The sequence below is a fragment of the Talpa occidentalis genome, unplaced genomic scaffold (genome assembly GCF_014898055.3).
Source record: "Talpa occidentalis isolate TD23 unplaced genomic scaffold, MPIMG_talOcc4v2.1 talOcc4.10, whole genome shotgun sequence".
In the NCBI taxonomy this organism is placed as follows: Eukaryota; Metazoa; Chordata; class Mammalia; order Eulipotyphla; family Talpidae; genus Talpa; species Talpa occidentalis.
Genome location: NW_023600993.1, coordinates 45,831,224 through 45,845,343, shown reverse-complemented (window position 1 = coordinate 45,845,343; position 14,120 = coordinate 45,831,224). Strand labels below are relative to the sequence as shown.

General features: G+C 39.8%; 1 protein-coding gene across 1 annotated transcript; it reads right to left on the bottom strand.

Annotated features, from left to right (window-relative positions):
• Positions 1-2,369: 2,369 nt before the first annotated feature.
• On the bottom strand, positions 2,370-13,718 carry SNTN (sentan, cilia apical structure protein). Its single transcript, XM_037520658.2, has 4 exons — positions 13,612-13,718; positions 11,867-11,901; positions 7,579-7,718; positions 2,370-2,575 (listed from the first exon to the last, which is right to left on the bottom strand). Exons 1-4 carry the CDS (start codon positions 13,716-13,718, stop codon positions 2,417-2,419), a joined length of 441 nt encoding a protein of 146 aa, XP_037376555.1. The 3' UTR covers positions 2,370-2,416.
• Positions 13,719-14,120: the final 402 nt, after the last annotated feature.

The following is a 14,120-nucleotide window of genomic DNA, read 5'->3' as shown; positions in this document are numbered from 1 at the left end:
AAGAAGGTAACATTGCCCTACCAGTCCAAGTTATAGATTTTGTTGGCGATCCATCTAATTTCCTCTGTCAATCATCAGAACCTGCTCATGTACTTTGCAGTCAGTTCCCATGGTCCCCGTTGAGTGGCACGTTATTTTCCTGCCTGACCACAGACAAGTAGGACAACTATGTCAGAAGTAGTCTCTACCCAAACTCAAATAATCACGTTCTCTCTCCTGGGAAATGGAAATGGGGCTACTGCGATACTATTGAAAGTCTGATGAGCACTTAAAGGGTGAAGTAAAGTCAGCAATGGAGACACTGAATTGACTCTTGTGTCAAGAAGTAGAAGAACTGGTTAAGAGATAGAGATCCAAGAGAGAAATAAGGTAGAGCTTGAAATGAAGTAGAAATATGCTGAATGATGACCAAATGCAGATAGAAGCAGAGGTAAGAAAACAATTCGTTTAAGAAAAACTAGGAGTGAAACCTTGGCTTTGCTTTGTTTGTGGACATTATTATATTCTTTGCCCTTTTATTTCATTATATGCCCCAGTAACTTGGTGATAAATATAACACTTCCCTTTGTGTGTGTGTGTGTGTGTGTGTGTGTGTGTGTGTGTGTGTATGAGATTTGAGTGGGCTTTGCTTCTTGCAACCAAAGGATCCCAAGACAGATTTGCATACATAATCTCATGTTTTATGACCACTAATATTTTCAAGATGGCACCTTTGTTTTAAGGTAGTGGGACTAGAATCTAGAAGGGAGACTGATATGCTCTAGTGTCTTAGCATCATGCTCATTGATTTATCTGTCACTGATGCTTCACATGCTTTGGCTCTGTTTTTATTCTTTGCATCAGGCTAAAATAGAGACTATAATTGATATCCTCTTCAAAGGAGTGTGACTTCCATGTGGGATGGATTTTCAAAAATTCTAACTGGACACCCATAGTGTTGGAATGGCTCCAAGATTCCTCGTCGCTCCACTGGCCAGCATCTCTTTTTTTCCCTTCTCTGAAAGGTGTGGATTTGACCTTTTCTTTGGTCACCAAGGTTGCTGTATTCAGCTACTTGCAACTAAGATACAAAGGACTTTGGCGGAAAGCAGCCCACAGAGTTCTATTTGAGGAATGCCAAATGGTTCTCCAGGACCCAGCTGGTACCACTCTCTTGCACAGTGCTAGAAATGTACACAGTTATTTTTGTTGAGTTATAATATTATTTCCCACAATGAAATCTAATATTAAAACAAAATTAACAACACCCACGGAGAGGGCAGAGAACTCTTAAGCCTGCCAGTGTGTGACTTTGGGAAAACCAAAACCTCTGTGTTTCAGTTTCCTCATCTGTAAGGTGATAATGATACCTCATAGGTAGTTATGAGGTTAAATGAGTTAATATCTGTAAAGCCTCTAAAACAATACCTGGCACATAATATGAGCCCCATATTTGCTAAAAATCAAACAAACAAACAAACATGAAAGTATCTTCTCTCCCATTCAATTCCAGGCAAAGAAGACTTTGAAAACAGGACATTAAAAGTTTTCTTTAGGGCCTCCCTGGTGGTGCAAGTGGTTGAGCGCCGCACTGTGAAGATGTCCGCAGCCTCTGCAGCGCGGGTTCAATCCTGGCTGGCCACAGAGATGCCCACATGGTGCAGCAGACCTCTCCTGTCTTGCCCGCTGCTCCCCTCAGCAGTGTATTTCAGTCGTCTGCCTGTTCTGTTCCCTACTCTGTCTCAGGCGAATCCTCTCACCCTCCCGCACATCTGGCCTGTACCACAGTTCTTGTATAAAAAATAAATAAATCTTAAAAAATAAAGTACTATTTGGAAAAAAAAAGTTTTCTTTAAATTTTTTTCTTTGTTTGGTTTTGATAATTTAATCTAGTTAAAGCTTCTCAGACCTTTGAATCCAGGTTTGGTGATAGCCTTTTTAGCATCCTGTTATGTTATCATCATTGCAACTAAAATCTCTATGCAATTGATCGGCTAGTTGTTGAGTGTTCATCTGTGTTCAGCTAGGCTTCTACAGCCTTGTCTGAGGCCAGGAATTTCTTTGGTTCTCCACTGTCTTCTCAGAAGTAGTGTCAAATAAAGCTCAGCAAATGTCTTTGAACGAACAAATGAATGAGTGACTCAATTACAATAAGGAAGTTGCTTTAAGTCACTGTTGATGCAGCAAAAGCAGTTTGATATTCAGTGGTATCAAATCTATTACACTGTAAAGAGAGCACATTATTTGAACATTTCTGAAAAGTATGCATAAGGTTTTGAAGTTATATTGGGTGTGAAGAGTAGCAATAAGATTCATCCCAGGCAGTCCCAGGTACATGAGCAGTACCTTCAATTAATTAAAAACAAAACAGAAAAATCTTTAATCACTCTGTACTTCCTTTTGCTATTATTTTGTCTAACTACATATTTTAGGCTGTTTATTTCATAATTTTAACACCCCATATGTTTTGTAGCAAATCTGACATTATAGTGATGCTTAAGATCAAGATCATGAAATCCTCAAAATCAAGCTTATTTTCTGTGTGCTCGTCGAGTTCAGAAAGAAGTTCCTTGTATTTTGGTTTGGTTTCTTGTCCCTGTGAGAACAAAGAACATAAAAACCTAATTCACTGTGCCAACCTGGTCCTGCAGATAATAATAAATACTAAATAAGCAATAATAAATATGTCATTAATAATAACATGTCGTTGCTCCCAGTGTTACCAGTTGATCTCCAGTGAAATCTTTTCACGGGTTACCACATTGAAAGGTCACAGTGACCTTCCTCAGAATGTGCTATTAATTATGGCCTCTCTACAAGTGTAGTGTCAAGACTTCATGAGAATGAAGTACCTGGGCCCAAGCAAAGCAGCTGTTGGGAGGAGCCAGGATTCATAGTTGTGGCTACCTGATTCCAGAGCCCAAATTCTGACGGCTAAGCTAACCACCTCTCTATAAACACAGATATTGCTATGTTTTCAGATTTTCAAAATATGAACTCTTTGTTATGGAAGTTGCCCATTATGTGTTCCACTAAACAATAAGATGATCTAGAAACATGTAATAAAATATGCTAAAAGAAAACATGTGCTTTGGAAGATGATTCAGCATTTTGCTTGATCATAAATCACATCTAAGACTCTTCATAGCCCTCATAAACAGACAGAAAGAGAGCATATAAAGAGTACATAAACAGAGAGACTTTGCAATTTCCAACCACAGCTTGAGAAATACCTTCCCACGTGACATTGAAAACGTTATTTGATTCAACATTATACTGAGCTGTGTTTGCATTTAGTCCAACCGCAAATGCTCAGCTGTGTGCTAGCTGTAAAAATCCTTGACAACAATGGGTGAGGCACTTTGGAATGATGATACATTCCTTTTACAGTCTTGTTTCTCTGGATTTGTTCTCAAGAAGTCCCACCTACATGGCTGGTGGGAGTGCAAACTGGTCTGGAAGAGCTATGGAAAGCTGTCTGGAGGTTCCTCAGTCTACTAAAAATGGAGCTACCATACGACCTGGCAATTCCACTCCAAGGGATCTACCCAAAGGATGCAAAAACATTGATTCAAAAGAACACCTATACCCCTGTGTTTATTGCAGCACTATTTACAATGGGTAAAACCTGGAAACAACCCAAATGTCCAAAAATAGATGACTGGATCAAGAAGATATGGCATATATACACAATGGAATATTATTCAGCAATCAAAAAAGATCAACTCATGCCATTCACAGCAACATAGATGGAGCTAGAAGGAACTATGCTCAGTGAAATAAGTCAGAAGGAAAAAGAAAAATATCAGATGGTTTCACTTCTAGCAGGAATATAGGGGAACCCAATAAGACATCAGTATAAAAAAATAATAACAGTACAAAACACAACAAAGCAAAAACAGACAATTATATATCAGAGACATCCTGCAGGGGAGGAGGAGGGAGAGGGATCAGAGGGAGGGAGGGAGGAGCATAGGGGACTGAGGTGATGGTGCAAGGGTGCATTGGGGAAGGGAATTTTATGGGGACTACCCCTGAGGGGGTGGGGGGGAAGTAAAGATTGTTTAAAAATGAACAATGATGTAAAATATTTTAAAAAATGAATAAAAAAAAAAAGAAGTCCCACCTGACAGAGAAGGGGAAAGGCACTCTGTCAGTCTCCCTCCAAGAGAACTTCAGTTCCAAGAGCACTTCATTGGCATAAAAGATACACAGTTTGCTCAAAGGTTAGAGAGACGGTGGGTTTCTGCTCTTTTTTCTGTGTGTATTATAAGAGCAAGAACTGACTGAGGCCCAGTCTTCTGAGTGCCTGACCAGCCATCTTGCTTTAGTATTTTAGCAATGCCTAGTGTGCTAAAGTTTATCATATCTGACTGGCGATGAGTGTTAAGATCCTCCAAATCATGGGTAGGCTTATGAGACAGGAGATATTCCCCTTAGAACTCAGACTTCATCCTAAAGGTTCAGCTCAGTTTACCAGAAAATTCCACCAGGGTATTTCAGGACAAGTTCACTCAGTAAAGAAGGTGCTGCTGTCTTTTGCCACAGACTCACAGATCTGTGCCTGCCTTAGGAAAGCTTGCTGAGTGGGACCTCTGGCCCAAGGCAGCCTTCTGACATTACAAGTGTGCCCATTGGAGTTAAGCTATCACCAATGATATCGAGTCAAGCCCTGGGGTGGGCCGTTGCTCCAGTCCCTGAAATACAGTCTGTGCATTGGGTGCTACTCATTTTTCACCTTGAGTGAGGGTATGATTGCACTAGGGTCTGGGGGTGTCTGCTGCCAGGGGTCCAGAATTTGGCTGCCGTTCTTGGGTTTCACCTAAGATGGAGGCTGACATGGAGGCTGAAGGTGTCTTTCCTAATGATGTTGGCTTAAATTTTTGCCTCTGCTGTTCTCAGAGGGATGATGATTACTTGAAGATGATCCGTGCTCTAGGTCCTCATTTTCACACTTATTAAAAACTCACTGGGCATTTGCCACGTCCCTCAACAAGGGCCCTTTTTCTCTCTGGGATATGTCATTTCTTTTGACCTCAGATGGAGGCAGATGTTATAGGATTAATTCACCCATCTTTTCTTTAAAGACTCTTCAGAAATTTTTATTTCCTCAAATTCTGCTTGATATTTCTGATTGAAAAAAAACACTTTAAACTAAAGCTTTTCAAAAATAATACATGCGCCATAGAAACATATTCAATTAGAAAATAATATTTTAAAAGGAGAATTAAAAATAACTAATTTCACCATTACTGAAAGATAGCTATTATTAATAATATTTCTTTCCAGTCACTCTTTGGCATATAACACTATATAATCTTTTTCGCTCCAATACACTTTTTAAAAAATTATTGAGAAATAACAGAAATATAAGTGTAAACATTTGAAGTGTACAATGTGATACTTTGATACACATTGTAGAATACTTTCCAAATTAGGATAATTCACACACATCCATTACCTCACCTCTTTTATTTATTTATTTTTGGCAAGAATATTAAAAATCTACTCTAAGAGACTTTCAAATATATAATAACAACATTGTTATTGAAAGTTATCAGGTTGTAATTAGATTCTCAACACTTATTTTAACAATTGAAAATTTGTACCTTTGACCTTATCAACTTTCCCCTACCCTTCAGCCCCTGGGAACTAGCATTCTACTCTGTTTCTATAAAATTAGTGTGTTTTTAAAAAAATAATTTTATGTGGGCCTCCTTGGTGGTGCAGCAGTTGAGCGCTGGGTTGCGAAGCTGCCCGCAGCCTCTGCAGTGCCGGTTCGATCCCCGGCTGCTCCCCGGCCACCAGAGGAGGGTCCCACATGGCGCGCAGACCTCTCCTGCCACCTTCTGCTCCCCTCAGCAGTGTACTTCGGTCCTTCTGCCTGCTCTGCTCCCCACTCTGGCTCTGGTGAATTCTCTCACCCTCCCGCGCTTCTGACTGTACCCAGTGCTTGTATAAATAAATAAATAAATCTTTAAAAAAATAATAATTTTATGTGGAATGTAAAAGAACTTGATTTCATACACATGTTTCTGAAATATTCATATTCAAGGAAGTTGTACCCTTGAGTCTGTTTTCCCCTGTAAATGACCTTATTTAACAGTAGCATGCTAAAACTACATGTACATTTTAATGGACTTACAACACTGATGTTTTAATATCCCATAATACACACAGAGCCTTCCAGTCTGCTTCCTTTTAAGTTTTTGTTCTTGCTCTACTACCAATAAATATTGACTGGTTAGGCTCTGCATGAGACTCTTTTCCTTTTACATATTTTCCCTGAGCCATTCTTTCCCAAACTAAGAATACATACTGCTAAGAGAATGTAACTTTAGGCAATACAAAAATAAATATTAAGTAAGAATTCATAGTCTTATTATTATTTTACACCCTTCCACTTTTAGCCATTGAATTTACATTTAGAATGCTAATAAAGCATTACATAGCAATTTATTTGAATAGAGGGCTAATTTAAAGAAAAGGCTCAAGGAAATTATAGGCTATAGGCAGATAGAGAAAAAAATGAAAATGGTGTTTAAATGACTGAAGATTGAGAAACATACCTTTAGATTCTTTAGGTCACTTCCTTCTTCAGTGATGATTTGTATGCTGCTAACTTTTATTTCTATATTTTGAGTTTTGAGAACTTTATTCTGACCTTGGGAGGTAAGGGGTACCCTGTAGTTGTCTGAGTTTTTCCTCTCAAATGTTTCATGCACATTTTAAAATTGACACACCCTAGTGGAATGCCTCATCTCCTCCCCTCTCCAATTCTACCCAGAGTTCTAAGGTCAGGACTAAGAAATTGGCTGAATCTCTTCTTTCTCTTCTCTGGGAATGGAAACACCATTAATTTTTTCTCACAGTTAGAAAATGAGGTATCATTATTTGTACCTCCTGTCCTACAGTCATCATAGCCAATTTATGATCAGATCCTGTTTATTTCACCTTCAAAACCCCTTCACATTCACTACTCTAGTCTAAATCACCATGAACCACCTCTGTAGATTGCTTCCTGTATTTTGTCCTGCCCTTGACCCTCACCCCAGTCTCATCTCGCACCAAAGCTGGCATCTTGTCTTGGCCTTAGAAACCATATTTGACTTCCTCTGGCCCTCTTTAAGAATTGGCTTCTCCCCGCCTCCCCAGTCTCCTCTCCCATTGCTGCCTGCTTTCCTCCCCTTCTCACCAACTACTTACCAGCCCTCCCAAGTCTTTGCCCTCCTTTATGGTCTGGCTTTGCCACCATTCTCAACCCCCTTGTCTTGCTAATTCTTGGACATTATTCTTATTTAAGCTATACCTTAACTGTCCAGGAGTCCTTCTTTGACCACCTGCCCCAAGACAAATTTACTCTTTCACTGCATTCCCTGCTCTTTAATATTTCAAATTACCTTACCAGCACCTCTCTTGTTAGCTTGTTCATTGCGTTAACCTCAGTGCTCATATGGCATGTGGCAGGTGTGCAGTACACATTTGTTGAATGAAACACATGAATAATATCTGACAGTCCCCTTGAGTTGGAGTTATTGGCTCCACGGGCCAGCCTCGATGGCATGGCCCCTGTCTTTGTGGGCCTGTACATTCTCTTACCTCTGTGAAATTCCTAAATTGGGATTGTAGCAGATTTTTGGCAGTCATTTTCTCAAGTTTACCATCAGGGTCTGAAGAATTTCTGAATATCAGAGCTAAGGTGGCAATGGCTTTTTCCAGATCTGAGCCCTTCCTCAGAGCTGTGAGAGAAAAAATAAACAACAATGAGATTAGGCTCCAAATAACCCTACCCAGAACTGGGGCTATATTTTCCAAGGGAAGGCTGGGGAGCAGGGTTGAAAATGTATGTCACTGTGGTCCTGTCCTGTGCTCTTTGTCCCTTATCTGGGAGTGGGGCAAGGAGATCTCTGATCCTGGACCTTTAATCAGTGAACAACAAAAATTCCTTCAGGAATAATTAGAATTAGTAGATCTAGGATGAGATTTAGTACTTGCTTGCCATGTGATCTTGGGTAAACACCTCACTTCACCAGGCCTTGATTTTCAAGCTGTAATTTCATTCTCTTGTTCAGCAGTAGAGCATTTACTATGCGCTAGGCTCAGTTTACTCTGAGGATTCATCAATGAAAAAAACAAAGTCTTGCTCTTGTGGAGTCTATATTCTGTATCTGCTGAGGAAAGGTAGGGTTCTAAGCTGTGCGTGAGCTTGCAAATAGCAACAGGTAACGTTCTCGTTTGCTGTGTGCCAGGTAGCTTTCTAACATAATTTTATATACTCTTTAGTAAAACCAGAAGGTGGGTACTAGTTAGTCTCCATTTCTCATGTTGGAAACTGACATATGGAGAGATTAAGAACCTTAAAGTTAGGTTGCTCAGAAGTGGCAGAAGAAAGACCTGAAAGTATGTCTGACTTTACAGACTAAGGAAAGGGTTTCTACGTTGGACTCCCTCATTCTGAGGGTGTCTCCACCAGCGCTGTGGGCCCAGGCATCATCGAAGTCTCTGGTGAAGTTCAGGTCTGACAGTCCCCCAGACTGGGACACCATCTGGACTAGCCAACATCCCTCCCTTCTCCTCCATCCTCTTAAACACAGCATGCATTTTCCCTGACTATGAGGTAGCATATGCTCATTGCAAAAACAGAATTAGAAAAATATCAAAAATAAAGGATGACAAGGAGCTCTGGTTATCCCACCAACACTGATGATACTTTGCAAAGCGTTTGCTTTCCTGTTTTCATGGTTGGGTTCTTCTCTTAATAAACCCAGCATGTTGCCTCCTAATTTCTGACCTGTCTGCCTCACAGAGTTGTGAGAGAATATGTGAAAGCAGATTGAAAAGGACTAAGTGGCATAAAAAATGCAAAGGACTGACATTTCTCTTTTCGTGCCTTTTATCGGCTCTTTTGCCTGTGGAATGGGGTGTTGGGGAGGGCGTTAAACCAGGCCACTTCATGTTGGCCTCTCCAGAGACTTCCTACTTCACTTCTTATGCTTTAATAATACTGAGCTGTATAGAATTGGACTTTAAGTGATGAATTTATTTACAAAACCCCAACATTGAACTGTGTCTAGTTTCTTACACACTAGGTTATATTTACAAATAGTTTCTGGTGAGTATTTATTGCCAGACCCTTTGAGAGTTCTGGGAATAAAGCCATGAATAATATCAAAAGAACAATCCTTGATCTTCTGGAGCTTTCGTCTTGGTGGACAAGAGTGATGGCTTTTTATGGAGCTTATATTCTCTGTGGGAGCCACTCCTCCCAAAATTGTACATGTTTCAACTTATTTAATTCTTGCATCAACCCTCTGAGGTAGGCCCAAGTATCATCTCTACAGACGAGGAAACCAAGGCACAGAGAAGTTAATTATCTTGCCCAAAGTCACACAGCAGTTCTGATTCCTCAACATACTGTACACTGCCCGCAGAAGCTGTTTTTCAGGTAGTAGAAATTTTCCCCAAAACCCAGACTTGGCAACATGTCCCTTCTTTGTGTTTCTCTACTTTTCCAAACATAAACTTATAACACTTGTACTGGAGCTCTCTGTTCATCTGTCTAAAATTCCCCCTCAATCGATGTTATCCAAAAGAATTGTAATTCAAATCATAATTATAACTGAGAATTTTCCAGCAGTTACATTAAAAAAGTAAAAAAGAAATGGATAAAATTACTTTTAGTGGTATGTTTTCCTTAACTTAATATAGCAAAAATATTTTCACTTCAATATGTGATCAGTATAAACAAATTGCCCAAAAATAGACAACTGGATCAAGAAGATGTGGTACATATACACAATGGAATATTACTCAGCAATCAAAAAAGATAAACTCATGCCGCTTGCAGCAACATGGATAGAGTTAGAAGGGATCATGCTCAGCGAATTAAGTCAGAAAGAAAAAGAGAAATACCGGATGGTCTCACTCATAGCAGGAATTTAGAAAACCTAAATAAGGGACAGGAAAAAGACTAATTAATACAAAGGAAAAATCAAAATCAACAAGCAACTATAAACCAGACACACTACGGGGTTGGGAGCGGGGAGAGGAAGGATTAGGGTCAAAATAAGGGGGGGTGCAATTGTATGGGGAATATAACCAAAATGAAAATGCATACATTGTGCAAAAATGAAAAATGATGTAAGAATTATATAAAATAAAATATTAAAAAAATTAAAAATAGAGAAAAGAATTGAGGGAAAAAAATAAACAAATTATTGCGATGCTGTGCTTTTTTTCCTACTAAGTTTCTAAACTATAACCTATAGTATCCATGTAGTTGATAACACATTGCAATTCAAATGAATCACTTTCCAAAAGCTCAATATCTACATGTGGCTTGTGTCTCCCATACTGGGGAGTGTGGCTTCAGACCGCACATTCCTTAAAGGTAGTTATTGCATCTTATTCATCTTTGCATTCTTGTCAGGCTCTGTGTGTTGTAGGCTGCAATATCCGTGTGTTGAACCAACTAACCAGAACTTCAAAAAAAATTTTATGCCTTTTTCCTCACTTTTTGTGGAACATGAAATACTTAACATCAAATTTTGATCTAGTGAGTTCCTGACAGTTTTGTGTGAGGGAAACAGTCCTCAGTACAACAAGATGTCAAATCACATTATTTTGAACTTTTCATTATATTAGTTATTTTTGCAAGTGAAGAAATGAAGTCTTCCAGAAGAGAAGTGATGTTTCCAAATTTACATTCATCATGTATGGCAGAACTAAAACTAGGTCTCCTGCTCTTTTCTCTCTAGTTCAGTAGTTTCCTCAAGAGTCCAGTACTCGTCAAGATTTTCCACTACAAAACTGCTTGGATTCCAGAGACAAATAATATACTCATCCGCAATTCCTACCTCTACAGTGTTTAATGCATGAGTGCCAGTACCCAGCAGAGAAAATATGTGTTCATATTGACTTCTATTTCATGACTTTAAAAATCAGTCATCATTAAATAAAACACATTCTGGGAAGAGAAACCATGTTTTGTCCTGTGCTTTTTAAGCCATGGGACTAAGTGTGACCCAATAGCCCATTGTTAGGGGTCTGATACTAGAAGTGTGTGTGTGTGTATCAGTGAGAGTGATAGAGTTACAATTCCCCCTCAGCCTCTCAGAGGGAAGAAGTTATATTAGAAATATGAAGGAACAATTATTAACAGTCTCTGAAAATGTGAAAATTGTAAAACAAATCATGAGTCTCATGCTGTGAGAGTGTAAAGATAGCTATTTCATCAAAATGGACTTTATTTAAATGAAATTCTAATATAAACAGTCTGTTTTGGAGATATTGGCCAACTGGCCAGCTGTGCCTGTTACTCAGTAAACATTTTAAGCCACACCTTTTTGGAATAAGTAATGATAAAATTATTTGAGGTTTTTTTTTTTTTTCAGATGTCATTATTTCCATGGCAGTATTGCCAGCTCTAAAGATATTTAACTATAAAATTCAATTCTAAAGGTGAATATTTACATTGGGGATTTGGCTACACTGTTTTCACTCAATCAACACTGGCAGTTGGATTGATGGCATTCTGAGCCCCACTGAACCTTCAGGAATCAGGTGCTGAGAGTCTTGTTCTGGCAACACTGAGGATGCTGCCCATGGACAGGCACCTGGGCATGGTGGGGAGGCATTGAATGAGGAGTCAGGGGACCCAAGCGCCGGCCGTCATTTGGTTTTTAATGGACTGTCTAGTTTAGGGAAGTTCATTTCTCTACTGGACCTCAGTTCCTGAATCTTTAAAAAAGGACATCATGAATGTTTGATGATTTATCCACAAATTCCCTTATATCTTTGGCATTCTTTAAAGTCCTATTATATTTATCTCTCAGCATGCTGTCATGGTAAAGAAGAAACCATATATCTCAATCACCCCAGGACTTACCTTTTATTGAAGCCAGTTGTTTGGATATGGAAACGCTGCCAACAAATTGAAAGAAACATAATGACTCTGGGAATTTGGGTATTGTTATCTGCATCTAAGGTAGAGCAACACAATCATTTTAAAATGAATTGATTTTCAATAAACATTCCCTGAGCATTCTGGTGGAGCAGACATCTGTCTTTCATACTGCTTTCTTTTCTGGTCGCAAGGTAAGATGTGCTTGATCATAGCTGGCCAGTTACATAGCAGGAAGTGTTTGACCAGAGCATGCTGAGCCCAGAGCATGCTCTGGCCCTACTTACATCCTTGTATGCTAAGGGCATTGAAAGGAAGGAAATGACACGATCAGATTTCCAGTTGAGGAAGTTATTGCACCTAATGTATGAAGCTATTGAAGGAGGCCAGATGGGAGGGAAGAAGATGAAACTTGCTCCCTTATAAATCCTTTTTTTTTTTTTTTTTTTTTTTTTGTGGGGCCCTCGCAGGCGGCCAGGGAACTAACCCGTGCTGCCGAGGCTGCGGGCAGCCCCGCAGCCCAGCACTCAATCACTGCGCCACCAGGGGAGGCCCATACATCTTTTTTTTTTTTTTTTAAAGATTTATTTATTTATTTATATAAGCACTGGGTACAGAAGCATGGCAGGGTGAGAGAATTCACCAGAGTCAGAGCAGGGAGCAGAACAGGATGATTGACAAAGTACACTGCTGAGGGGAACAGAAAGTGGCAGGAGAGGTCTGCGTGCCATGTGGGACCCTCGCTGGCAGCCGGGGATCAAACCGGCGCTGCAGAAGCTGTGGGCAGCTTCGCAGCCCAGTGCTCAACTGCTGCGCCACCGGGGAGGCCCTCCCTTATAAATCTTGTTCTTCTAAAGAGCACATCAAAGTTTGCTTGATATTTCAAACCTCAATGACTGAGGAGGTTTTGAGAAATCCAGTAAGAGCAACAGAATTTGACTATGTCTTTGACATCTCTTTCAAGGGAGCTTTGGAGTTCAAGATATGGCTTTAACAGTAAGTAGTCAAGAGATCGTCATCTTTGGGTAACTCATTATTTTATTTGTAAAATTAGGAAACTGGACTCTGATACTTTGGATTTTTATGACTTTCTTGAAGAGCTCCTCTTGATTTTCTAAAAACTCCACACCATTATTATCTCCTTCATAGGATAAAGAATGTCATATTTTCATTTTGTACAATGTACACTTGCAATGTGGCTTGTGGAATTTTTCATTTCCCACAATCTCTTCCATTAGTCTGTGAGGCCCTTGAAGGCTAGAGCTATGCAGTTTGTCTCGCATCTCCCACCCCGACCTAGCAGAACACCTAGTACTTGTGTATTCAAAAAATTTTTTGAGCTAAAATTGGTCCCCTATAGGGAATTTCATGAGGAAGAACACTTTTCACTTATTAGCCATCATTTTACATATTTGAGCAATATAAAGCAATTTCCCTCTGTCATGGATCATTTGAAAGGCTGTTACACAGTTTAAAACATTAACCAATTTTGACTTACACATGTTTATCAAGAGGCTAAGGTTTTTGTTGTGTTTCTTGTATTATCTTTTCAGTTTGCAATCAAAGCAGCAGGTTTATTCCCTTTGCTTTTCCAATTCAATTTAAAGCTAGATTGGGGTGGGCATCAACTTGCAATATCAACTTGCTATAGGGTTGCTGGTATGAACTTTTCAGAAATACACTTGCAAACGTAAATGAAACTCAGTAAAGGAGAGCCAAGTGCCACTGACCTTTTGGGCATTTTCCTAGATGCTAAGGTAGATGTTGGGGCTGCAGGATGGGGCTCCCCTTCCAAGTGGAGAACTTGGTCCTGGGTACTGTGCATACAGCCACACATACTCCGGGCTTCTGTTGTGTGTGGGTTGCTCCTAAGCAATGGTCACTTGACTACTGTTACTATTGTCCTCCACACCATGACTGCTACAGAATGGCCCCTTTGTGTGAGCTTCCCCCTGGCGTTATTGTATGTAGACATGAAATCATACATGTAGTCGACAAATATTTGAGTGCCCACTGTGGGGCATGCTCTCTACAAGGTGTGGGGCACACAACAGTGAGCAAACTGAGAGCAGGATCCTGACTTCAGTGAGCTTGGTGAGAAGGACAGATATTGATCAAGTAATCACACAAGGAGTTGTATCTGTGGGGAGATACAGATATTAACCAAGGAAATCAGGGAGCACCCCCATGAGGAAGTGGTGTTCAATGATTAGTGGGAGGAGTGCGTAAGTGAAGTGGC

Excerpts from the sequence above, each read along its gene's own strand:
- SNTN (XM_037520658.2), bottom strand. The coding sequence starts at position 13,718 with ATGTGTGGCTGTATGCACAGTACCCAGGACCAAGTTCTCCACTTGGAA. Across the intron at positions 7,719-11,866 it reads ACAACTGGCTTCAATAAAAG|CTCTGAGGAAGGGCTCAGAT; the intron begins GTAAGTCCTGGG and ends TTTCTCTCACAG. Across the intron at positions 2,576-7,578 it reads AATTTAGGAATTTCACAGAG|GGACAAGAAACCAAACCAAA; the intron begins GTAAGAGAATGT and ends TTGTTCTCACAG.